The 27,192-nt window shown below is 46.2% G+C and overlaps 1 protein-coding gene across 1 annotated transcript in view; it reads right to left on the bottom strand.

Moving 5' to 3' along the window:
- Positions 1–10,230: 10,230 nt before the first annotated feature.
- The window catches only part of eif3ha (eukaryotic translation initiation factor 3, subunit H, a), a 32,253-nt gene continuing 15,291 nt past the window's right edge, over positions 10,231–27,192 (bottom strand). Inside the window, exons 3-8 of the mRNA XM_035526658.2 lie at positions 19,857–20,024; positions 18,008–18,107; positions 17,005–17,154; positions 14,348–14,468; positions 11,513–11,645; positions 10,231–10,507 (exon numbers count right to left, since the gene is read on the bottom strand). Coding sequence (XP_035382551.1) covers positions 10,410–10,507; positions 11,513–11,645; positions 14,348–14,468; positions 17,005–17,154; positions 18,008–18,107; positions 19,857–20,024 — 770 coding nt within the window. The 3' untranslated portion in view covers positions 10,231–10,409. The remainder of the gene's footprint in view (positions 10,508–11,512; positions 11,646–14,347; positions 14,469–17,004; positions 17,155–18,007; positions 18,108–19,856; positions 20,025–27,192) is intronic.

The raw sequence follows: 27,192 nt of genomic DNA, 5'->3' as shown, positions 1-27,192 counted from the left end.
CGCCTTTAGCCAAGAAGGACTCATAAAAATGAACTCCTCGATAAGCCGCAATGCGTTGCCATGGGATTCGCCGCAGTCTTTAAGTATTTGTCTTGCTTGCACTTTCAAGGGCCTTACTTGAGCCTGTTTATCGCTAATAAGTCCCTCAATCTCCACGAACGCATCCGAGGACACTTGGTGAAAGAGCGCGCAAACCGTGACTAAACTCGTCAAACACGAGAACAGAAGCTCTCCATGGTAACCCATCTTAGCTACTACGACTAAAACGGCTTGTGAACTCAAAGACACCCATCAATGTAGGGAATTGTCTCCTCATAATGACGGTGTTAACGCAGACAGCAGGTAAACCAGGGTCCGCTCTGGCGCAAGAGCCTGTTTACACAGGACACTCAGTGCTGACCCTGCTGGGCATGCCCAGAGCTGTAGACAGGCGCGAGCGGAACGCTGTCGCCAGAACACCATGCACGCTTTAATGCGGCAAGGAACGCGCTTTCGCACGCTTTTCAGCGTCGCAATCCATTTCCGCTCGCTGCTGTGAACTGCTCACCTCGTTTCAGAGCAGCGGAATATCGTCGAAGCGCTACCCGCCAAGCACGAGCATACCCGGTTAATATGATTTTGGGGAAGGCAGCGACACTGAAATGCGGCGTCAACCGCTGGGGGAATGGCCACGTGCGTGCGCGCGTTTGTTTGTCTGCGGAGCCTCCGTTGCTCTGCCTGGATCTGATGCAGCACTTTGTCAATAGCGCAGTTCAAGAGAAACACTTGTTCTGCTTGTGCTTGCGCTGTAGCGTTTCGGTCTCGTGTGTACACATGTTTATGATTTATCCGCCAGATGAAATTCAGAGGAGCGACTCTAGGCTAAACAAACATGTTTGTACTAGACCTGGGCTGTGGAAGCATTTCCCCCCAAAAAGCACCCTCTAAGTAACCTAACGTGCAAATTATAAACAAATCCAGCAAAAATGTACCTAAACCATCTATGATTGCATAACGCAGAAATAGCAACACTTGACTATAGCGCACTGAGACAAACGACCATTTTACCGCGTACACACCATTTCATCTACAATTATTTATGGTACTGAGGTCCTTTATAATTATGTGACTTGCATTTGCACTTTTGGATTAACTGTCCGTTCTTCCACACTGTAACCCTAAAAGAATACATATGCAAGCAGCTACAGATTCATTTCAATGGTAACGTTGGTCGACAGTAAGGGATTATGAATAAAAATAAAGCGGCCATTCTGAACAATACAATGCGAGCTAAACCAGTGTCTTAATTTTCAAATCCATACAGAGCACGCTCACCCATCCGATATGATCTCATATTTCTCACGTGCTTCTTATAAGCGCTTAACTGCGCAAGACCTCCCCGTTTTACCACTCATTTAATTAGCTCAGTGATTCACGCAGTTTATCATTTTTAATCAAGCCCAATCTAAATGGATCGCGCACGGGATCTGTTTTACAGTGACTAATACCACAAAAAGGCTGCATTTCTCGGGAGACGGTAATTTCATACAGATAGACTGAGTGATAAATCGGTCCGATCTTCATGATGCGTGTATTAAAAGAGCAGGGAGGAAATATTGCTTCCGGTTGCTTTCCAATAGCTTTGAAGGAACCGCGCCACGATCTCAGCGGTGCCGAACGAGCGCTGGTGAGGTGGAACTCGCCAGTCTGGCCGCGAGATGCGCGGTGCTTGGGAATTTATCTGGGCGTCACATCTCGCTGCCATCGTCTTCCTAAACACGTGTGTGCGTCATGGAAAGGCCCCGAGGCAGGATGAAAGCGTCCTATCGCGCACACGCACGCACGCACGCAGACGCAAATCAAAGAGGAGCGCTTGGTTCGGCATACGAAGTAACGTCACTAGAAGAAAGGATGCTTCTGAGACGTGTTATGTTGGGCAAAATTAATTTAAACGGAAAATGAAGTACTCTTTAAATCACAAGCATCAGCTGGCAAAGGAGTAGATAGTTTCGACACAGGGGATACAGGGGATTAGGAGATTGTAATGCCATCAATGTTGCCAGTCTGTAACTGCTGCTCAAAAAACCAGACCCGTCATTCCGACAAGACCAAAAATGCGGCTCCGCACCATGTGGTCGCGCGGAAAATGGCCATAATAATGACAATAATTACAGCCATCTGCATTCCCGCTTTGGCCACCCAACTGCCGCGCAGATTATGCCTAGAGGCCAGCAGGTACCCAGAACCCCAGGCAGATGCTCAGTGTCGTGTCTGGGGAGCCATGAATGGATTGGCAAAACACCCTCTACATACACTTCTTGGACATTTTATTAATCTTGCTAGGTTGGACCCCTTTTTGCCTTTAGAATTGCCTTAATTAATCATGTCATGGATTCAACGGGGTGCTGGAAACATTCCTCAGAGATTCTGGTCCATATCGACACGATAGCGCGACACGGTTGCTGCAGATCTATTGGCTGCACATCCATGATGCGAATCTCCCGTTCCACCGCAACCCAGAGGCGCTCAAATGGATGGAGATCTGGTGACTGCTGAGGCCATTTGAGTACAGTGACCTCGTTGTCACATTCAAGAAACCAGTGTGAGATTTAAACTTTGACATGCTGTGTTATCCTGCTGGACGTAGCCGTCAGAAAACAGGCACGCTGTGGTCATAAAGGGAAGGACGTGGTCAGCAATAATACTCAGGTAGGCTGTGATGTTTAAATGATGCTCAGTTGTTAAGGGACCCAAAGTGTGCCAAGAAAAAAAAACCCACACCACCTCCTCCACCTCCACCACCACCTCAAACCTTCAAGGTTTGACGTTATGTGCATTCACAGACACTCTTCTGTACACCTCAGTTGTAAGGAGTGGTTATTTGAGTTATTGTTGCCTTTCTACCACCTGGCTATTCTCATCCGACCTCTGGCATCAACAAGGCATTTTCACCCAGAGAACAGCCACTCCCTGGATATTTTCTTTTTTTTCTCCTGACCATTCTCTGTAAACCCTAGAGATGATTGTGCATGAAAGTTCCAGCAGATCAGCAGTTTCTGAAATACTCAGACTGGCTCGTCTAGCACCAACAACCAGGCCACAATCAAAGTCACTTAAATCAACTTCCTTCCCATTTTGATGTACGGCTTGACCTTCAGCAGGTCATCTAGACCATGTCTGCATGCCTGATTAGATCATGTCTGATTAGATATTTGTGTTAACAAGCAGTTGAACAGGTGTACCTAATATAGTGGCTTGTGAGTGTACTGTCAAAGTACTTCACCCACACGTGCTGCAGGGTGTGGACATTGTGCTTGGGGGGAGGGAGTCTACCCAGTGCTTTTATAGTTACGTAGTAAAAATATTACACATGCGAGTACAAATTGAAAAGCAAAAGATCTGTATAGTTCATTTTTCTTTTCAACTTAAGCAAAACCGATAGAAACATGGAAAGGCATTCTAAAGGCAGTGTTTCCCATCCTGGAACATCCCATCCCTGCCCAGTTACTGCCGGCTTGTAAGCACTGCTCTGATGTAACTCACAAATATGGACTATGGCTGTAGACGTGAACCAGGAGAGTTACAGTAGAAATCCAGATCAGAGAAGGGCCTAGTCCACCACACACAGGTCTGACATAAGCATGTTCACACCCATGCTGACTCCAGTGTCACTTCATAAATCAAACACTCCAAGACTACATTAAATTGGTGCTGCATTTCTTTTTATCATTTGATCATTCTTATCATTTTGCCTCCTCACTTGGGGCGATTGGGCAGGCCAAGTAGTGAAGCTATTTCCGTTGCTTAATGAGAAAATCCGAAACATTGCGCAAGGCACGAGTTCCCTCTCTTCAGTCCAAAATAGAAATTCATCCCCACAAAGTATTCTCACCGATCCAGGACCGACCACACCTCCTCTCCTAGGATAATCCAAGTTCATTTAGAGGAGGTTGTCTTTGTCCCAGATACACAATCTCAATTCTTCCGAGGATGAGATTCTTTTAAGACGAATTCCACCACTCAAAAGGAAACTGGATCGTTCATCAGCGAGACCTGCTAATCGTCGCGCTGCTATAAATGTGTGGGAGCAGGTAGACCAGCATGCACACAGGTGGCGGTGATGCAGGGCCAAGGTGGAAATGTCTACCGTCGCCGTGAGGTAATCGCACCGTGCGTTATGGAGGTCTGACGGACCATCGCCGAGAGCGGCCTGCTGCTGCCAAAACTCAAAGCCGTTCACAATCTCACTTCCTTCGAACTCATGTCTCCGTCGATGTTGACCTTGAGGTGTACAAGATTTCTTACTGTAGATTTCTGATAGTAGGTCCCTACTTGGTTTACTTGCCTTGGTTTCTCTAGTATCAAGTGTTTTTTAACTACAATATTCACAATATTTTAACTACAGCATGCACAGTAGATTACATTGCATTTAATACACAATGTAACAAGTAGGACTTACATAAGAATATTAAGTGATTAAAACAAGGGTACAAAACGTTTTAGGATTGATCCAGTATTGGCAAATCTCTAAAACATTATTTGCATGTTTATGGTTATTGATCCAGAGATCCAAAGGCATGAAATAGGATTAAAGCAAAATGTCTGAAACGTTCAGAATAATGCACTGAAATCAAATCTGTCCCTGTTATCATTTTTGCTGTTTTATTGCTATAGCAACCAAAACATATTTCAGATAGAATTGTGTTGAATGTGGCAAAAACAACATGCAAAATAATGCCTTTGAACTTTGAGTCATGCTTAGTCATTATTAATATTCTTCAAACTGTAAACAGCTAGAAAATCACCCAGTAAGCCATGGAGGGATTAAGATGGGAAAAAGAGTATCTTTCTTTTCTCCCACATGAAAGCAGAAAATTAGCTGGGATCACACTATACCAGGAGCAGGGCACCACTCGCTCCTACTAACGCTGCTTTTCATGGAGGCATCAAATGAAACACCTCTGCAGACCTGACACCATCACACACACACACAGTGTGTTTAAGGAAGAATTAAAGACTACATATATAAATCAGATCACACAATTCTTAGATTTTCCTCAGACCAGATAATTTTTGCATAGACTGTGCTGGTAAGAGACCGATATCTGTATTCAGTGGGAACCAGACTCCACCCTAAAAGGCCCACATGACTGACCTAAATGTGAGGACGAGCAGTAATAAACCACACTTTTTTGTGAGATGGTCCATCAATGTAATGGGTGAGCTAAATGAATAAAATAGCAGTGCGCGCTCTCATTGCAAAGGCTATTTGCTGCGGAGGTCGGCCGGCGGCTCGTGGATGCTGGGGCCTGGCGTGAGAATGCGAAAAGGGCAGGAGGCAGAGCTGTTGCAGTTTTAGCTGCTAGCCCACCCCGGCAGCGCAGCTGGGGGGGGGGGGGGGGGCGCAGAGGTCAGAGCAGCCAGCCACGGCGGGACTGGGATACAGACAGGAATCTGCGACTGCAGGGGAATGGGATTCCAGTCCAACAGTTTTCACAAAGAGTCACCTTGGCCACAGATGCGATGTGTCTGACCTATAGTGCCAATATAAATACAGGCTAAATCTGACCAGGAAAGATGTTTGCTTTTGTTTGTTTTTACACTATTTAGAAAACAGCAGTCCGAAACGGATTTGGAACACTTCCACACTGTAATGTGAATCTAAAGAGACATACTTTAGGACTCTCACGATGCAGAATTATTTGGGTGGGGGACATCAAATGCATCACAAACTGTTAAATTGGCTCATTTAAGCTTCAATTTACACTTAAGTTTTTATTTTCCTTTCGCTTCATGGTCTGCCAAACATTAGCACTATGTATGCATGTTCAAAATACAAGGCTATTTGATGTCCAAAGGAAGTTACTAAACCAGGCAGCATCTAAGTGGTCTTTATTGAGACCCCCTTGCGCTGCACCAAGGCAGACAGTTACCTGCACAGATGGGCTTTGGCAATGAGCTCATGCTGGCCCAGGTAGCCTTGGCTCTGGTGCTGAGCATCGCTTCAGCGTTCTCATTGGGTTGTTTCAGAATTTTCTAGAAAAGAACCTAATTACTGCTCACTTTGTATTGCCGAGACTGCGAGAGGAGGTACACACAGATTAATGTCAGATGATAAGTAGCATATTTAACACATAATTTAAGTCCTGCATGAACAAACACCCACACATAATGAACACTTTGGTACACATACTCATAGCTGCATTTAATAGGCTGTCATTTATATCTAATTATAAGTTTTAAAAAACATTTTTTTTGGCTTTAGTGTTGTGATGAAGTTGGGTCCACCTTAATTGGTCTCTTGCATGAGTGACCTGACTTTAACCAAAGAATAGATGGTTAAAATCAGGCCCACCACTGGCTGGAAATATTTCCCTGTCAGCTTCACACTGGTGGTAACATTAAAATGTGTAAAACCTCCAAACCAACACTACCAAGCCACGGCCACGTCAGCGTGTCTGTTGTGTGGGGAATGGTCCACCAGCCAAATACTATCCAGTCATCAGTGATCCTACGCGCAGGAACTGACCAGTGATGGGTGACGCATGGGCTCCTGCCACACACACGCACTGAACATTGCCCTGATGTCAGAATGGGTTGTTCATAATAGAGGTTATTTGAATCTGGCAAATTTGTGCACTGTTTATACGAGTTCAACGATGTTGCCAAAAATTGTCTGGATTACCTACTGTTTAAATTTCAAGGTAAAGATGCCTACATGGTTTTGCTGTAGAGTAGCTCAACTGTCTGCAGTGAGTGTAACATTTTATTTGAAATATAAATAGGTACAATATTTTGTACCACTTTTGAATTAAAATTTTTTCCATGTCTAGACACTGTCACATGCCTGGCATAGCAATGTACCGTAGGGTACAAACCACCCTACGCGCCAACTCCGACATTCAAACTCGACACACAGTACACAACACATGGCAAAGCAGTGCTCGCAGAAACAAGTCTCCTTAAATCACAACAGAAGCGAACATTCAGTCCTTTAGCAAATTAGACTTGGCTTGAGGTTTCCTGGTACACTCTGAACTAGGTATTACAATTCTGTCTAGATTTTGGAAGCAAGATAAAAACCTATTACATATGATTCCTTAAATCGGTGTACTTGATACAGTTTAGTTGGACCATTGGTTTGTAGATATACTTTGTGGTGGGTGATATTTTAGAGGGAATGGTAGCAGACATTTTCCTTACTGGCTGTTTGCCATGTCTACAGCAATGAGCAAGGTCATATCGGTGGGTAATGTGTGTTATTTGTCTAAGTAATAAGGTATCTCAAACTATTAAAGGACAGCTTTATCCAACAGTGCTTAGTATCCAAATACTTTAGTATCAGTTTCTGTTTAAAGTTAAAGACAAAGGCAAAAGCTCACCACTGAAATGTAAATTTGCTTTATTAGATGGTTAAAAGCACATACACCACACATCCATGAGCACACTCTAGCTGTAGTGGAACACTTGACAAAAATGCTAATATGACTGGAAGCAAGCAGCTAGCGCCATGCAAATCATCTGCTAAGGTAGCCTTCATTCAGCACAAAGCGTATGCTTTTTTCGGGCGGTGGGGGGGTGGTTGAGTATTTTCTAACACAGAGCTCGAGAGGTCTTAGTGAAGGCCACAGGGGGAACAAGTAATTTCTATTCTGAAAATTGAGTGAGAATTTATTCTCTCATCCCTGAGGTAAGCAATGTGAAAACTCTGACACTTTCATAGAATTTACTGGCCCCTCAGCCTTGAAAGTCTCAACTGCCAAGGTTAAACGCCACAGGATGCATTTGTCTAAGTCACCTGCATGCACAGGAACTCAGCCTGGGTCAACCACTGACATTCTGTCAGAGAGCGAGCAGGGCCTAACCTGTTTAGGCTGATTCTTCTTAACCCATGTAGGCCTGCTGTCTGACAGGGTCACCATGGTTACTTCATTTCTGATTGCTGCCTGACGGTGTGTCACCGTGGTTACTTTGTTTCCACTTGCTGCTTGACAGCGTGTCAGCAAGGTTACCGCGTCCCTGTATGCCGTCTAACGGCACGTCAGCGGTTGACCCAGGGCAGCGTCTGTACTGTCACAGACAGCCGGGTCCCGGTTTCACTTACATTATACCACTGGGCAATTTAACAGCACCAGTTGCTTTGAACACAGCGTGTTCCTGCTGTCGCGGTGGGTACATTGTCTGACCGCCCTGATGGGACAGCCTTTCTCCGAGTTATTTCTGGTGGTACTTGGCTTACGGTGCAGCACGGAATGCAAAATGGAGCCCGGGCTCCGACCAATCAAGCATCGGGGCATCTCGGCCGTCCGCTGGCGGCAGGCTCCGTTCCCGGTGCGTGAAACGTGAAGTATATCATAATTATCCGCTACCTCTTAGACCAGTCTACTGCAGAGGACTTTCGTGATGGAGAGCACCCCAGCACAGCATGAGAGAGCGATGCGTTCACATAGACGTGCATAAAGTCTCAAGCAGCCATCGTGACGGGCCACAAACACCTGTTCCAAACCGTCATAAATCGGGATGCAGTGATGACAGGTGATTGCGATAGACCCCAGGGACTGATTTATGCAGCATTGCTGGAAACAGGCCGCGGTTTTGACGGCTGGCTGTGTACTAAATGAGAACAAAGCCTTACATTCTGAACTGCAAGAAGACATAGAATTCCGAGGCTTTTACCTGTATATGTAGACGCCGCACCCTTACTGACTATATGCTTATCTCCAACCTTCGAAGAATCTCAGAAATCCTCCTTTCATCGTATCCACCACCTTACCTAAATCAATATTTTCTTCTGGTTTTAATGATTTAAAAGATAAGGCTACTTTTTATTCATTTATATCCATTTATTTATTGGGGGGCTTCGTATGGCACAGGAACAGTACTTCACCTCTTCTGCACTGCATTCAACAACTACTGTTGCCATGGTAATTTTAGCTAAGGAGTAAAAAAAATTTTTTTAAAAAGCCCTAAGCATTATGACTTAACAGCAAGATAACTGGTTTCATTTTATTAAGCCAGAGGATTTTCCATCACAGTTGACAACCTGATCTCCGATTTTAATCGGCGTAGCATATTTCAGTCGTGTGCAGTAACACAGACATTTTCTTGCCACAGAAACACAAACAGAGAGGACAAATTCAGAAAAAAAGACAAAAAAAAAACCAAAACAAAAAAACATCCTTTGCAAATGAGACTCACCACGACTTCGATGGCTAAATGAAATGTACAGAGTTCTCCCCAGGCTTAAGCCAACATGCCTACAGCTAGGAAGGAGTGAGACTCCAGCAGCATCCAGCCACAACAGCAATGGTACCTTAGACCCAAACTCTGACGAAGGCTTAGATGGGCCAGAAAAACACACATACAATTTTATTAAAATGTGACCGCTTCAGTTTTGCCACAAGGCAGGTGTTCACGCATCTGGTCTGTCCTGAGCTTCGCACCGAACCATAACACAAAAGTCCAGCCGACGCTCTACCGAAGTTCCCTTCTGTATGAAGTATCAGTAGACACAACACAGATCGGCAGTCGCCCAGGAGCAGGGGGCCATTACATGAACGCCACGTTTCGGCATCAAGTTGACCTCCAACCCCCCACCCCCCCCGCTTGCCCTTGCAAATCAGAGCTGACATAATTAGTTCTCCTTCCATTAGGGGGAGGACTGATGGGGTGAGTCACCATTTCACACCCAAGATGAAATTGTACATGAGGGCTCAGGTCCAGAAACGCTGGCAGCACGCTATACGGCAGCGTGAGTGATTAGGAGGACGCTGCCCCGCTGAAGACAATGGCCATAATTGTTTGTGATTAAAACTGATTGGACAGGTTCATTAAGAGGCGCTGATAAGGGTACTGTTCCTCTGTCACAGTGTGGGGGTGGGTCAGGCCTGTGAGGAGCTGCAGGTTTGTTAATGCGACTTTGGAGACTCTGGGACTCTGGTTATGGTTTAAAAAAACAACTTCCAGTCAGACGCTGATTCTTAAGTAGCAGGTTATGATGATTTAACAGGATGCACAGTTTAAACACTGCAAGTTTTGCGTAGCAGTTAAACGCATCAACAGAATGTTCCGTTGCTCGTTCCATGCGCTCGCTCATGTTTCAACCACATACACGAGAAAAAGATGCTGGAGGAAGATCAGAAAGATGAAACCGCACACCCGTTGCTTGGAGCTCCGAGGCCCACAGCAGATACACCTGAGCAGATGGAGATGCATCTCCAAATACAAAACAGTCCAGACACCAGGCAGCAATGAGACGCACACATTTTTATTACCGATGCACCAATTACAAACACCACATATGCAGACCTCCTTTGAGATCAATGTAAATGTGTTTTAATTTGCACTTGGGATATTAAAAAGCATCAGGTTTGGCAGTGTACACTCGTCGGGGTGGTTAAATTGAGATCGCTCTCTTCTGTGAACGCTCCTCAGCTGCTGGGGTGCTGTAGAGCCTGAGCCATGAAAAGCTTGCCAAGATTCTGAGAGGTGAATTCCTTCACGTTCTGACAGTAGTTGTTGATTTGTCCTTGTTAAGGCAAAGAAAACATGCATACATATGTAAATCGCAGGGTCGTTAAGTCAGTTCAGCAGCATCACTTTTGGAACATGTACAATTCCATGCATAACTGGAGGAAATTCAATCAAGACTATTGGAAATTTCCCAAGGAAAAGAACTGCACAAGGGGCCACACCAGGACTTAGTCAGCTGCCATCACAGCAGGAATCCCACAATGCTTACAGAGGCGCAAGCAGCACCTAAAGGAGGCCGTGAACTTTGAGACATGACCTCGGAATATTCATATAAGCTGCTGGCGATAAACATCCAACTCAACTAGATGTTTTCTTTAACGTGGAAGTCTACAGAGATATTTACAGCATACAAATCAGCCTTACGTGTGTGTGTGTGTGTAATATATATATATATATATATATATATATATATATATATATATATATATATATATATATATATATTTGCAACCTTATGTAAGTGGTACATGTATCGCATTTTAATTTTCACTGTCTAAATATGCATTAGTCCACAGACAGATATTTTGGAGATTTTGCAACATGGGTCACAATGTCACATCTCCAGTTAACCCAAGGAGGCTTGTCAGGAGTCCCCTGATAAATGTATGCAGGCTAAAGTGCTCGGAAACAAAGGGAGAGAAGGTGAAGCTGACAAACTGGAGCCATACTACTGGAGGGGCGAGAAAGTGGGAACAGACAGAGGAATTCAGACGCCTAAAAACACCAGGTACCAAACTAGACTTTTGAGTATAAAACATGTAATGTACAAATTTCAACCAAATTCCAAGTCCATCACCTTATGTTGCGTATTGAATTTACTTAGACAGGATAAACAATTACATAACAAGCTACAAGTCCCTCTCCGGTAGTTTGTGGCAAGAAACTTGCCCCCTTTCCCGTTACCCTCCCAGAATCGTGGAGATGGGACAATCAATTTGACTACGGGTGAATAAAAGGAATTTAAGGAGAGCTGATTGGCTGAGATTGCTTCCTTGGGTACCTGCGATGAGGAGCGTGTCCATGCGCGGAGGTGGCGGCGGCGGCTTGAACATCTTGCTGATGTCTTCCTCGGGCAACGGTGGCTCGCCACGGCTCTGCCGCTGGGCGTTCTCCTGCTGCCGCCTCTGCAGATACTACAGAGAGCAAAAACCCGGGGGGTGGTGGAAGAAAAAGATGGGGGGAGAGAGAGAGAGAGAGAGAGAGTGTTAGAAGGAAAGAGGTGAAGATGGGAGGATGGGGGGGGGGGGTTTGGAGAAATCAATTAATTGTGAAAGACACCAGCAACATGGGAAGCCTTCTCAGCTGCGCTGTCTGCTCCAACAACTGTGATCACTGTGTGGGAGGGCGGAACAAAGAGAAGGAGCCGGAACAAACAAAACAAAGGGAAAGACAATGGGAAGAGAACTGGAACTGGAATACACACACACCGCACCTCCACTGATCTCGACGCGATGTGGGCTTAACACCAGCCAATAAAAGGCTTCTGCCTGCCCCACAGGGATAAAGTCTGTGGACCGGAATACAAAAAAAAAACCCACCCAGGAACATTGTACACGTACATTTGAAGATCAATACGTTCAGTGATATTGGTTACTTTTTAAAGTTGTCAGGTATTGCCCACAAGGCTGCTACAGCATGTTCTGCCTCGCCTGCCTTCCAGGCTGTTTAATCATTACCTCCCCTTGCCAAGGCTCATGTTGCCTTGAATGTCATTAATCAGAGATGCTCAAAACTGAAAATGGCCGAGCGCTGTTCAGCCACGTCTTCTTCAGCCAAGTTTAGCAAGCAAGGCCGTGAGTGTGTTGGAATAAACGCCCACCAGGAAAGAAAAGGATATTTCATTCCCGGCTCCCGTTAAAGTGACTTACACCACTGCAGAGAAAATCGGTCATTTCCGTAAAAAACTGGGGGGTGGAGGTGGGGATGGGGGGTGTTATGATTTAAGACAGACGCAGCGTTGGTGTGGTTTGATCTTAAACGATGATCGATGTGGCATGTATCGCACGCCGGGTGGAGATAAGGGGTTGGTGTTAGGGAGGCGCCATGCATGAGGGCAAACGGGGGGTGAGGTGGGGGTGTGATTGATGTCAGACATAATTACACAGGATTTGACCGGGTTTGATGCAAGGGCCTTTGTGGTGAGATGGATGCAGGCCACGAGGCCTTCTTGTTTGTGGCTCCGTTTAAGCCCCGCCCCCCTGGACAAAACCACTTTGGCTACCACAGCTAATTGCTCAAAAAAAGGGTCGTTTCCTTGACGGCGTACTCTGGGAAATCAGGAGGACATTTCGCGGAGATGTGCTAGTGTGTCACGTGCCGCAATTAAGCAGCACGCAAACACTGCAATGTGGGGTTTCTTTGGCATGAGGCTTGTACGAATTCCCTACCCATATCCAGCTGCTCACAATAGAAGAACTGTAGCTACCGGGGCCCTTCAGCTATCCTTATATAAAGAGCGTCTTTTATACGGGTTTTATTTTGGCAGCACTGAATGATATAGGAGAGGTATGCAGTGAAGGTGAGGTTTTCTGATGTCTTAGAATTCCAGTGCCAGACGTATCGTGCTCTCTGTAGAATAGAACAAAAAAAGTGTCATTCCATTGACATTTCAGCTGCTAAGCCAACTTTTCCAACCATATTCATGGTACGACATCTTTAACCTCCAGCCACTGAAAACCTGGCTTCTCTGAAATAGGATGCATCTGAGATTGCATTTCCTTTAAAAAGAAAAGAGATACCTGATCAAACAGGTGACTTGGCAGGAATGTGTTTCAGATCTTATTTCACCACTGCCACCAAGCCCCATGTGTCTACGCACTACTGATCTTTCCAAAGCGTCAGCACGGCGAAGCCTGTGGAAATGTCAAGGGCTTTTCTGGCTGCAATGTCAACACAAGGAGAAAACGTCGATTTTGAAGGAGAGAAATAAAACGCACCAAATTAACATGCCCTCATGAAACCCATGTGACCATCCACTGGTTGGCTTGATGTGGACTGATTAAGGCATGAATAATTCACTTTAAATGGACTACAAGAATAACGGCGTGAAGTGCAGAAAACCTGAACTTTTCTTGAACTGTATGACAGCGTTGAGTTAGCATGCTCACTATATGAGGTTTACCAAAGCAGGTCTGTTTGCTCCTTGCTACTTGCATTGTGTTTTACTCCTCAAGTGCAAGATCAGTTTAAAATCACCACGTAAACACTTTCTGTTAAAAGGACAGTGTTGGGAGAGAACTCCGAAGCATGTGCATGTGTCGCAGCTGTCTTCTGCAAAATTATTGTTGGGTTGAATCGCTTAAACGGCTTTCCTAAGGCAAGTTGGTGCACTCACCTTTGGGTAAATAAAGCTTGACACCTTACCCTGCACTTGGACAGTAGGAAAAATGACACGGCAGTTTGCTGAGAATGTACTGTGAATGTTATTGGGGCAGAGCATGACAATGTGAGGACAGGCAAATCGATAGTGTCATGGAGAGATACCGAGAGAAAGGGGGAGAATGGAGAGAGCGAGAGAGAGAGAGAGAGATTGTTCTTTGATTCCTGAGCTTCTCTGAACAAGGTTTAGCAAAAATGACACAGCAATTTTCAGGCAAAGCATTGTGCTGAAGTCATTCAGGGAGACAGATATCCTAGACGGAGAGAGACAGACAGACAAATCCCTGTACTTCTCCAGCAAAGCCCCTCCCCCCATTTTTGCTTTGTTAAACGATCCCCCACTTCCGCCCCCCCCCGTAGTCTCCCTTCCCCAGTTACCTGCCAAGCGATCACAAAGTGCAGCAGACAAAAAAGTGAAGCATGAAGTTCGCTGGCGTGAGCAAGGACGGGCAAATACCTGGTGCTTCTGCTGCTGCTGCTTGCTGAGGTTGCGGCAGTAGCTGTTGTACTTGACGATTTCTTGGCTCATTTCATCCACGCGGTCCATCAGCAGCTGCAGACTCTTCTCCAGATGGTTACTACGGTTGCAGATGGACACCCAGCTTAGTCAAAGCGAGCGAGCCTAAGAAACACAGTCCACTGAACAGCCGAGCACGTTCTCCCCACAGCAGCGTCCTCTTCAATTAAAAAAAAATAAAAATCCCACCAGACAAAATTAAGATTTATCTGATGTGAACTAGGGTCTTCTCTGTGGACCCAAGGGTCGGGGAAGAGCTCCAGTCGCGGTCTCAGGAGAGCGAGGACACCTCCCACACCTCCAGCCAAACCTCACCCGTCACACATTTCCCTCCACTGTGATCTAAAACTTTTACGAATAATTTACTAAGTAGGAGAAAGTAGCTTGCTGTTTAATTAACCATTTTTGAGATCACTGTATAATTACAGCCATCTTCAGCTGCTGACCACCCACGGTTCACTGAACTCTCCCTGGTAAACGCTTTCGAGCTCGGTGGTTGTGGACTGGCGTATATGCTCCCTGGGCCTCTTGGTATTTGCTTAGAGAGGAAAAGGGCATCACTGTGCACATTAAGAGAGAAATTACGCCCTGAATGCATTAGCATTCTCTGGCTGACATGAGGGAGGCTGTAAAAATCTACAAGTGTGACTATTAGACACACCAGGTCTTACAACGCTTTGAATTGCAGGTAGATTAGATAGGTTTATTGATTGAGAGATAGATAGAGTGTGTGTGTGTGAGATGTGTAAGTGCGCGAGTGTGTAAGAGAGGCACAGAGAGACCATAATTAGCTTAGCAATTTGTCCATTCTAGAAATGTGCAACTAGCTTGACAGCCCATGTGAGATAAACTGACTGTAGTTATATGCATAATTCAGACTCTTGTAAGTACATTTGTGTGTGCAGCTACAAACGTTGCTACTGTATCTGGTACAGTTGAGGTTCAAAAATGGAGGACATTGCTTTTCTTGTTACGCTGTTACGATTTATGTGCTTGCTTTAGGTCCTAGAGACCAGAACATGGATTTATAAAACTGGGTTGTGCTGCCTCTCTAGCGCTGCCCCAAATTGTGCGTGGACATGCATTATAAGAGATCATGGTTTTGTCAGGCTTTGGAGAGTGCATTGCTGAGATATACAACACCAGAGATGCTCCTTAAAGATCTATTCTTGGATCACACACATTCGGTCAGCAAACGCAGCCCCTAACCGTTGCCTGTGAGAACCGACTCTTTCATAACTGGCCTATGCTATCCGCTCGCTAATACCTTGGGAAATAAAGATCAACATTTAACAAACGTGGCAGGTCCAGAAGTGACTTTTTTAACAAGGTGCCATTTATCTATTAACATTAGCTGGGAAAAGTGTTTTCATCACTAGCGGTACAGGTCTCTAACCGCTGACCTTTGACCACTGCTTTGCCATCTCATTTACCACTCTGACAAAGTCATGAAATATTAGACTTTTTGCCGTTGCAGAGTAAGCGGTGTCTAATTAGATAGTTAATGAAACTAAAAAGGAAAGGAGAAGAAACCAAAACTAACATGCATGACAGCTAAACTAATTCAGCTTGCTTGGTATTTAGAAGCAAGCAATTAAAGACCGAAGGGGTAAAATGTTAGCGTACCTAGCCAATTAGCTATCTTATTGAAGTTTATTGTGTGTACTCTCAGTGTCTGTGAGCTCATGGTCAATAGTAGCTTGTACTTTGCTGTTACTGAAGACTGGTGAGCAGTGCTTTAAGAGACTGAGAATGGTGTGGCAGGCTTATACTGTGCAACTGCTCTGTCACGACTGGCTCTATATAAGTGAGCAGGAAAACTGAGCGACTTGTCTTCAGCACGTGTGCGCATTGGCGTGGTTTCTCCTCATTTCGCCCGGCTCCTGACCTTCTCACAGACTGTCTATCCAGTACCATCATCTGGAAAACGGAACGAGGATTAAAACGGGAAGACTCCATACTGGCACCGGCCCACGGACAGAGTCTCTTAAATAAACTGGGCAGTCCGATTCGCTTGTCAGGCTAAAAAGTAAGGAACTCTCTGCTCATACTTTACTCCAAGCTGCAGTTCCCATTACGTCTGACCGTGACAGTACCACTGGCATTCTTCCCCCTGACAAACACCTCAGCTCTCGTTACACTGGGGACTCTCACTATGACTGTGACTCATTCTGCTGGGGGCTGTACAAACAGGATAAAACAGGTACTAAATAACAACAACACTCATTTATCACTATTATTCAGTTGTAGTCCAGCTGGCTGCTCTGGGATTCCTGTTTGCCACCCCTGCTCGTGAATGTATGGTGGATTCTGCTGGACAGACTGAGTAGCTACGCGTGCTGCGCTCTGACCTGCTGGACAGACTGAGTAGCTACGCGTGCTGCGCTCTGACCTGCTGGACAGACTGAGTAGCTACGCGTGCTGCGCTCTGACCTGCTGGACAGACTGAGTAGCTACGCGTGCTGCGCTCTGACCTGCTGGACAGACTGAGTAGCTACGCGTGCTGCGCTCTGACCTGCTGGACAGACTGAGTAGCTACGCAAGCTGCGCTCTGACCTGCTGGACAGACTGAGTAGCTACGCGTGCTGCGCTCTGACCTGCTGGACAGACTGAGTAGCTCATGTTTGTCAGCCATAGTGCTCTTCTCCTCCAGCTCCCACATCAGCACGTTCATCAGATGGGAGTTCTTGATGACGATGGGCACCTCCTCGAACATGTGCTCATAGCCGATGTTCGCCTTCTTCAGCCTGTGAACGGGAAGAGACGCGAGAGTGTTTACCACTGGCCTACAATAAAGGTAAACACTCGCCAAATTACTCATTACACTCCGAAAATCAATAACCCTCTTCAGTTCTGAGACCTGCACGCACACGGAGTAGATGTAGGCCACCGAACGCAATGCGCAGATTCCAAATATGTTCAGTACAGGGCACCCAGACCCATAAAGACCAAGGTCATCAAAGTCCAGTGAAGTAGCTTTAATATTTCCGCGAGGATCCTTTTTTTTTTACCTGCAGCCTATTGTGTCAGTGCTTCAGCCATGCAACAGGAACAGCCGCTGTTGCTACGTGCCTGGATTTGCTCCGCCGTGTCCCCACCGTTCCTTTGCTGCAAGCTCATCCCATTACACTTGTGTCTCCTCGCAATTTAAAAGCAATTACCGGAAGGGCGAAGCTGGAAACTTTGTGCGGGGGTTAGTTTGGCCGGGACAGATGACTAACCCCACCGAGTCTACATCAGCACCATTCTGAGGTTTTTTTTTTTTTTGCTGTTGTTTTTTTACTCGCTCGCTGACGACCTGTGCGGCGGCGGCAGGGGGGGGGGGGGGGGGGAGTGGCTAGCTACGTGCCTTTTTATCCATCTCGCCAACAAAGTAAGCAGAACAGGACAGACTGAATGCCCCTGACAGGGGCAGATTTGGTCCTGCCTTCATGTTCCCTTTTGGGAGTGTGACTGTCAGTTACGGTTTCATGCATTGCCGTGTGGTTTAGGGAACACATATCCTGAGATGATCCCTTCAAACCTGTGTTCAGTCGTGCGTGTTTGTGTGTGAGAGAGTGAGAGCGTGCACGTACACAGGAGTGCGGGCGAGTTGCTTACCCCTCTGGGGAGAAGTCTTTCTCTTTACAAATCTCCATCAGTTTAGGTGTTAGCCTGTATGCCTTGAGGCACAGTGAGCCTTGCGCCGTCTTGAGGGGATCTACAAAAGAGAGACGTTATAGAGTGGCACTGTTGTCGTCTCCGCACACAGCCAGCCATTACGGCTCTCCGTCTCCTCAACTCCCACCCAAGGCAGCAAAGCATTATAAATATCGATGAATCTTCCTGAAGACCGTGCAGTAAATCAGCACAACGGTAAAGCCATCTTTTACAATTAGTATTAAAATCCTTTCTGCTTGCAGACATGCATCCCAATACTCACTCTGATCACTCCTGTTTTTGGACACAACAAAAAGTGCTTCCCAATAACAGGAACTAGAAGCAAAACTGAACGACGTGACATTCTGCACTGCCACGGTGACCAGCTGTCTAGGGAGTTCAAACGCCTGGATGACTAAGTGAATGTTATGAAAAGGTCTTAAATGTATCGCGTTTTGTTTGTGGACAGCAAGGAAATACGCTAACATGACAGAAAGGTCAAAAAAAGGAAACCACCGCAGAAACCACTGCCGTCTCGAACGTCCGCGCTCCTTCACGGAGGCGTTTAATTCATTTTTTGACAAACCAATCTCAAGCACGGGACCAGAAAGGTCACACGGCACGGGCCTCCTCTCGTCTCCTGAGAAGGCAGAGGCCACAGGGGCTGGCGGCGGTTTTAGTAATCGAGTTGTAACTGAATTAATGCGGTCAGCAGGAAGGCCTTAAACACTTCCGATGTCTTTATGGACCTGGGACTTCACAGCTGCTTCTTCGACGCCGCCTGGATTGGCCCTGCCTGTTCCCTTAAGCCACCCTCCCGACACGGGTCGGCAGCCAAAGGGAACAAAAACAAACAAACAAACAAAAAAAACGTATGCTGTGTTCCGAGAGGGGTGATGGATCGACACGCTATGAGCAGCTCGATGGAAGATGATGCAAAGAAAAGATGAAGTCAACCCTAACGAGTCGTTAGAAATCGGCCGACCACGATCATGGCCCGTTTTGCACGACCCCGTTTTATTTGGTCGCTTACACACACAATGGCATTCCCCAGTTTGTTTAACCAGGGAAACTAATAAAACAGGCCCAAAAAACCCACACTGCAACACCAGGCCAACCCCATGCATATGCAAGAGGACCTTGTGGTCTTTTCTCAAGTTCCTTGCTTGTGATTATGGGGCACGTCGGTGCCGGGTTTTTCGGAGGTTTTCTTCCAGGGCTCTTTAATATGGCAGCGTGCATTATTAATGCTTCATAAAAGAGGCTGCGATTATGGATGCGGAGGTGTAGCCGGGAGCCCGCAGCATGCTGCTCGGGTCGCCCCTCTGGAGGACCACGGGAGCAGCTGTGCCTGACCGCCAAAACGCCACATTCCTGCCTCTCGTTATACAACTGCCCTACTGAAAGGGCTAAATTAATTGTGCTGGAAATACAACATTTTTCCATACATCAAAAAACGTATCACAATTACATCAGTGCTATAACATTAATGGGATAATGTGGCCATCAAGAAACCAAAGCCAACAGCACCATTTAGCATTTCTGGCCAAGCTCTATTCTCTTTTACATAGCTACCATGCTACTCCACCAGATTTCAGTCATTTACCAAAATGGCTTGTGTAAAGACATCACTGAAGGCATACTGGGATCACTAATTATGGTCGGATTCCAGGTGAGGTAACTACCACTCCTGAGACGTTGCACGGGAATTTAGTCTGCAGGTGTTGCTGTGTGCACCTCTGCCTATAAATCCTGGGAGGCAGTACGCTTGCTCAGCAATGAGAGAGAGAGAGAGAGAGAAGCACCTTACCATAAATGAGCACCACGGACTCTTCGATGGCGTGCTGGTAGCTGAACTGGGAGTCCAGCAGAGCTCTGCTCACGAAAGAGCCGTAATACGTGGACTGGTACCAGCCAACGTGCAGGTGGTCAATGTTGACATGACGGAGGCTCCTCATCATCTCCATCTGGTACTGAACTGGAGAGGGGGGAGGGGGGGGGGAATGGGGTTAATTCATGTCCAATTACAGTTCTAGGAAAAACAGAGCTAGACATCTCCCGGACAATTTCTTGGTTTGGGGGGGGGGGGGGGGGGGGTTAGGCTACATGTGAGAGCAGGAACCTGGCCTTCCTGACCCTAAACTAGTATCCACATGCCTCTAAATAACGAATGTTTCTCTCCCAAAAATCATAATCCAGATCATCAATCAACACGAAATATCATAAATGACGGTGAAACGGAGATCGAGTCAACGCCATCTCCTCACATTTTGGGAATTAACAGGAAACACCATCCTAAACTGCATATGTGGAATAATACGAGACTGTTATTACCAGTGTTCAGATCCAAGGTGAACAGAGACAGAGAGAGAGAGCGCACTGAGAACTAGCAAACGAGCAAGTGAACGAGAGAGACAGCAGGAGCGCATCAGAAAGAAACACGGAGCATGAGAGCGAAAGAAAGCGAGGGTGTATTTGTCATCGCTGCCAAACAAAAGGGTGAAGAGGACAGAGGCGTGAACTTTAACGACGCTTCACACACGAGGCGCGCATCATCTCGCTTCCCTGGTCGAGACGAGGGGCGCATGCTGAGGAAACGCCACGTTGGCAGAAAAGAAGGATAAATAACTGCATATGCCTCAAAACACACACACACACACACACACACACACAGCAGCTTTCTGTCAGGAGCGGCAGCAGACCGCTGTGGACGAGGCACTGTGGGAGAGGGGGCAGCATAAAGGGCAGCTGCCCCCCGTTGATTTTTTTGGAAGCGAATAGCTGGAATTTATAATGAGCAGCTTAACAGGCCGTGCTTGGATCTCTCCCAGAGGCCACGGAGGAGGAAGGATGGAAGGAGCGGAGCGGGAGGAGGACAGGGAGAGACGGAACATTCGTCACGCTCCTCTTCCACAGACGCCGACAGGCTGATGGGCTGTCAGGCGCCTGAGAAGGAGCCCGAGAGGATTCCATTTCCGCTGGATGAGAACTGGAACAGAGAGGGCCAGCGAGGGGAGGAAGAGACACAGGGACGACACGTCCTCCCGAAGACATGAGGAGAGGACGCAGGAGAGGACCAGAGTGGCGTCGGTCTTGCTCGCTGGGCGCATTAAACACGGCAAAACGGAAGCATAGGGACGACAAAGTCCAAAAAGATGAGCACTACGCACAAAAACGCGCTGGCCGGCGGGCTGTGCCTGGTGCCGACCGTGTCCGGGTCCGACTAGAAAACACTCCGAGGGCTTAAATGAGGTGGTAGAGCCGTGCCAGTCCCAGCGCGTCACCACATAGACAACAAAACCCCTGCAAAAATGGAAGACAGGCTGATGGGAGAGCGCGGGGCAGACCAGGCGCTGAAATTGGTCTGGGCTCGACGACGAGCCTGCCATGCGAGTATGCCAGGCATCCCCGCGGAGACGGAAATGTTTGACACACAGAGACGTGTGGCGCCTGCCGCGGCCACGGGGGAGCTCTCGCTGCACACACACACAGGAAACCAATGCCCATAAAGGCAAGAGCAATACCTGTGTCTCTGCACTGGGCTCACAATGCTGCATATCCATTGTGATAAGGGTGTGTAATAACACTCTTACAGTTTCTCACACTATGTTTAGGTGCTCTAGTCACCAGCTGAAGCTCTCCAGTAGGCAATAATATTCCAGTGAGAAAAGAACCACTTATAATCATAAAAAACAACTTCGCTGAGACATTTCTTTTCCCAGTTCGTGTCCCATTTTTTCATCTCTGTTCAATGACTGGTGGCTGGTCTTCACATCGTAACAATATAACGTTAATAATAGCAAATAAGAGTCCATCCACGTGGACGAAGCGGCGTGATTTTTTAATCAATATTGTTCGCTTTGGTGCAAAGAGAATTCACCCATCACCACATCTTAATGCTCCGACTCTGAATAGGAATGAGGCAGTGAGATGCAATTTACCATGGAACCCTTGGTTTTGTGCGAGCGGAGGGTGCGTGGGAGCGATATTTCAGATGCGCGATAGAAACAGGGTGAGTGATTTAAACTGCCAGGCCCCTGCTAGCACTGGAAGCCCTTAGCTTTCACCAAGAAAGCTATACTGACCAAGTAAACAAACCTAATGGTGTGGGGGAAAAAATTCCGATCTCCATGGTTGCATTAATTCCAAACGTCACGGAAGCACATTTGGTGACGTTCTTCCAGTTCTGGAATTTTCCCTGCTGGCGAGGCGCTCCCGAACCGAGCCAGCCGAGAACACACTGGCACACAGCATTAAAAAGTTACGTTAAAGGTGCTATTCATAAAATACAGTGGTGACTCTGCAAACCGATTTGCTAATTAGAAGAAAAACAGCTTAACAGCGGTTCTCCAAGCTTTGCGACTCATCCCGTGAAGCCGGTATAAACACAATGAGCTTTTAACAGAATAGTACATCAGGAAAGGCCAATGAAGCGTTTACATAATGTCAAGCTCCTAGTGCCTCATGCCAGCTTTCAGAGGTGATCGGTGCCTTGTGCATTTTGGGGTGAAGCACTACTTCTAGTCGATACGGGCCCAGGCCACAAATCAATCGGAGGCTAAACCGAGCTCAACAAGGGTCCCATGGAGACGCCCTCCACTGAGGTCCACCTTCTTTTGTGCATCGCGGAAGCCATGAAAAAGAAACAAGTCTGCTTCCTCTGACCATTTAACAAAGTCACTGCAAACTGCGCAAGCACACGGAACCCTGCGATACCCCTATAAGGGATGGGCGGTCTGACGATTTTATATTGTGATCAAAGTGAGTGACATTTGATGTATTCCTTGTAAAACTTGGCCAGTAATAATGTGGTTCCATGCTACGTTCCCAAACCAACAGAATAACTGTCTACCAGATGGAAGTGCTGATTGGCCAAAATTATACCACGCGTCTCTACGAAGGCGAATATCCTTCATGCCCGTCATATTTGAGAAACAATCCAGAAACGGTTATCGCTGACCGACATGTTACAGCAGTCTGAAAAACACGATAAAAACAGCATGCAATGGAGGGGTGACTGAGGTGGTCACATTCTCTCGAGCTGAGGATACAGTGTCATTCAGAGCTGTGAGCAACATGGGATTTACAGGCCATGAGATGCACGGCGTGAGCTGCGAAGTCACAGATATGTTTTTGAACACCACCATACCCCATTTGTACAGGGAATGCGGACAGAGGAGTGCGGCACTAATACAGAACGTCGAATTTCTTGCAACGAGTGACTTATGATCCAGTCGTACATCTGAGCCAAACCGGAATGGGAACATCCGTTTTATTGACACTGCAATCTAAAGAGTACGTGTCTTCAAACAAACTACTCACACACTGGGGAGTTAACTGGCCATGACCTGAAGGAAGCAATAGAGGACTAGGGTGTCGGTGAAGGCCACACAGCCTGCATGGAGAACAGACCGAGGTGCAAATATGCTGAAGGCCTTGCAACTCGGCAACTGGACTCACCCGCCATGACTTGGGCACAGGCTGCATCTAGCTGTAGATAAAGAACACAAACTAGCCTTAAGCTACATAGGGGGAAAAAATACTACTAAAAGTAGTAATAATATATGAATAGCAATTAGTAATAACAGCAGTAATAAGAGTAACTAATAATACACATTCCTAGGCAAAAAATCTGGACTCAAGCCAAACTTAAGGTTAAATGGTCCCAGCAACAAATCTTTGAAAAAACCCCAAATGTTACCATTTGCTCATTACTGCAGTGAACAGCTGGAGTCAAAAGGTGGAAACAAAGAAATTCACTTCTATAGTCTTCTAGTACACAAAGAAACAATGGGAAAAAAATCATTAATTAAAAAACTAATACCAAGTTACAAAAAAAGTACATGAGAACATGAGGGCCCACTGGCTGAAGTAGATCACCTGCGTTGGCTTTATGTTTATAAGACAAAATAATTGGTTTGTTTTTATATTAATGTATTTATATTTTTCTAATTATAAATCCAGTAACTCTCACTAAAAAGTCTAAGGGGGTGTGACTGCTTCCACCAGCGAAGCTGCATCAGCCCCAGGACACGCACTGGGTCCAGCCATGATAACTGTGCCTCACTATGGGGACCAGAGTCAATGACTGAAAGTGCTTCAACAGACATTATGCAGGTCTCGATGGGAAAGCAAGACATCTTGTGCCAACACGATACAAGGTATTGATGTTCTGGAGTCGGCGAAGGCCGCCCTCAGTCCACTGACAGATTTCACAAATATACTTGTTGGGTGGTGACTGTACGAGTGCTCTGTGTTTAATGCTGGTGTTTCATCTCCCTAAAATGAATATCTTTAGGTGTGGATGCTGAGGCCTCCGAGCGAAAGACGGTAAAACTGACCCGTCATCCTGGTACGTCGGTGAAAAATACAGCGACCCGACAACAGGGGACATGCTGGACATGACGTCCCTGCCTGACCCAAGGTTTAACCAGCACTATGGTGTTGAAGGGGAGACAAAGAAAGGAGAATGTCTCGAGCTGTCTGAGATGGGAGGGCTTCTGTCAGCACCCACAGCAATAGCACAACCAGCACAGAACCTGTGGGGCCAAAAAATAAATAAAAAATTCTCTCCACTCCTGAAAGAGTGAACTGAGGCAGAACAAATATCATACCCCCTCGTTACCTGAACTTGACAGGAAGTTGGATCGCTTGGAATAGAATCATTCCATGGGTTGGATGCCTGGCAAAAAAAAAAAAAAAAAAGTTCCTTTGTCTCCCAGCAACCGGTGCACCATTATAGAGTACTCAGCACTGGTGGCAATATTGTCACATGCCAAAGGGCTACTTTGAAACCCCATAAAGTGGGTCAATTGTGTTATTTATTGACTGCTGGCTGCATGTGTGTTTCAGATTTAAAATTAGGGATACTCCAATCAATCAGCTGCCAGTCAGTCATTATTAGCTGCTATTCATGCTAGATTGATTGGAGCCCTCTACAAAGGCCGGTCAGAAGAGCAGATTACATGCTGCAAAATGCGAGACATATTCCTCCGTCTGTGGCAAATGGCTTCCCTGCTCCAGCACCAGTCTACAAGGTGTCCAAAAAAAAAGACCAATTCACTATATGTAGGGTGTGGCTGGGATTAAATAGTATTAATATTTATTTAATAGCCATCAGACATTTGAGAATGAGTCACGTCAAAGAATAAGGCGTGTATGAAAAGCAAGCCAAGGCAAAGTCAGTAAAGCGAGTTAACACTTTAGCGATGTGGTCTTCCGTCACTCGGCTGTCAGGGAGACGTTTAAGTGGCAGGAATCCCACAGCAGTGAAGGGAAGTCGTCACAGGAAACAGCAGCCAAGATGACGGAATTCACTGCCCTTGAGCCACAGCTCCTGTCTGTAGCGGAAAACTAAAGGACGGCATATTGCCTACTTGGATCCACGCCGTCTTATTTCCGGGGGCATAAATGTTTCATATACGTATGCCTGCTACAGTTATACCAAACAGTGTAGTTTTACAACTAGTTCAAGTACATGTGTCCCATGTCCCTGTTTAGCGGCACTTTATTGATCAAATCTTCAAAACATAGGGTTCCAATACTGGGAAAGCCCGAGAGGAAAGGTAAACAAACAGTCCTTAGGGATGACGCCAAGAACATGGAAAAGGCCACGAAGGCTATGGATTGTGCCCAGCCGACCGTATCTGGCTCCCTCCAGCTGCAGGGAGGCTGATTAAGATGGCTGCCAAACATTGCTTATTAAACCACAGCCACAGCCTACAAAAATGGCGGCAGCACGATGTAGCTGCGAGGAGGAACATATACGCTAGTGTCTTCTCCAACTATCTGCTTACGCTGCCAACAGCCTCCGCCATTCCCAGGTACTGGGAGAAATCAATCAAAAAAAATGTGCTCACATCACTCGAAGAGCTGACGCAACAGACGAGCTCATCAATGGCATGGGCTGCTGATGGACGGTATAAGATCAGACCTTGTGACGGGAACAGTTCAGAGGACGGTACCACAAGCTGGTTCCTTGCATGCGGAATTACTGGACGAAGTTGTGGGACACGGGAGTGGCGACACCTGCAACCAAACTGCGTCGCGCAGGACTTTCTCCCTGTCAGAGCAACTCGTCATACAGAGAGGACGGTCGCTTGCTTCCTGGCAGAGCAATAAAAGTGGCTCCCCCGCACTCTCAGGAGCGGTACAAGTCTGCCTCAGCACACCACGCACAAGTGCAGATAGCGAGCGACTTTTCAGCACAGTGGCAACTGTTGTAGATGAGGAGAGGAACAGACTTCCAAAAACGCAGAGATGTCTAGATTTATTAAGAAAAACTTGCCGTCAATGCTTAAGAAGTAGGCTGAGCCAAAGAATGGCAGCCACGGCCGATGGTAAAAATGGGTCAATGTTGAGGAATGCGTTATTCTTTACAATTTAGCTATAGCCCTACTTTGTTGCCATTTTACATGATCTAAATTAGTAGTAGGCTGAAATTTAGAAATGCCCTGCATTTTCTTACATCCACTGGAATTAATTATTGCCTTATATAGACTATAATACTTTCTTATACTTTGAAACATGGTCCATAGTGTTGAGCACATTCATCTTTTATACCATAGAAAAGCAAAAATATTTGACAAACTTTAGCTTTTTAGGATTGGCTATTATATGGGTTTCAGTTTTTCATAATCTATATGACCTAAACAAGAGAGTGGGACGTGTTACATGTTTCTATATACACTGCCTGGCCAAAAAAGGTCACCACCTGGATTTAACTAAGCAAATAGGTAAGAGCATCCCATTGGATAATTACTGCATGGGTGATTATGTTTCATCTGACAACAAGTTATTTAACCATAACTGATGCCGTGAGTAGCTTCTCATTTGTTAAACAATCATGCCGAAAGATATCCTGTGGTCGTGGAAAAGATGTTCATGTGTTTCAGAAGGGTTAAATTGGCAGGCATCAAGCAAAGAAAACAAATCTAAGGAAATTGTTGAAACTACTAAAATCGGGTTAAGAACTGTCCAACGCATTATTAAAAAGTGGAAGGACAGTGGGGAAGCCATCTTCGAGGAAGGAAAGTGGTCAAAAAAAAATCTTGAATGATCATGATCGGCGATCACGTAAACGTGTGGTGAAATCAAATCATAGAAAAACAACAGTAGAACTCAGGGATATGTTTAATAGTGAAAGT

Source organism: Electrophorus electricus, chromosome 1 (genome assembly GCF_041902795.1).
Source record: "Electrophorus electricus isolate QZ-2024a chromosome 1, ASM4190279v1, whole genome shotgun sequence".
NCBI lineage: Eukaryota > Metazoa > Chordata > Actinopteri > Gymnotiformes > Gymnotidae > Electrophorus > Electrophorus electricus.
This window is presented reverse-complemented; position numbering and strand designations above follow the sequence as displayed.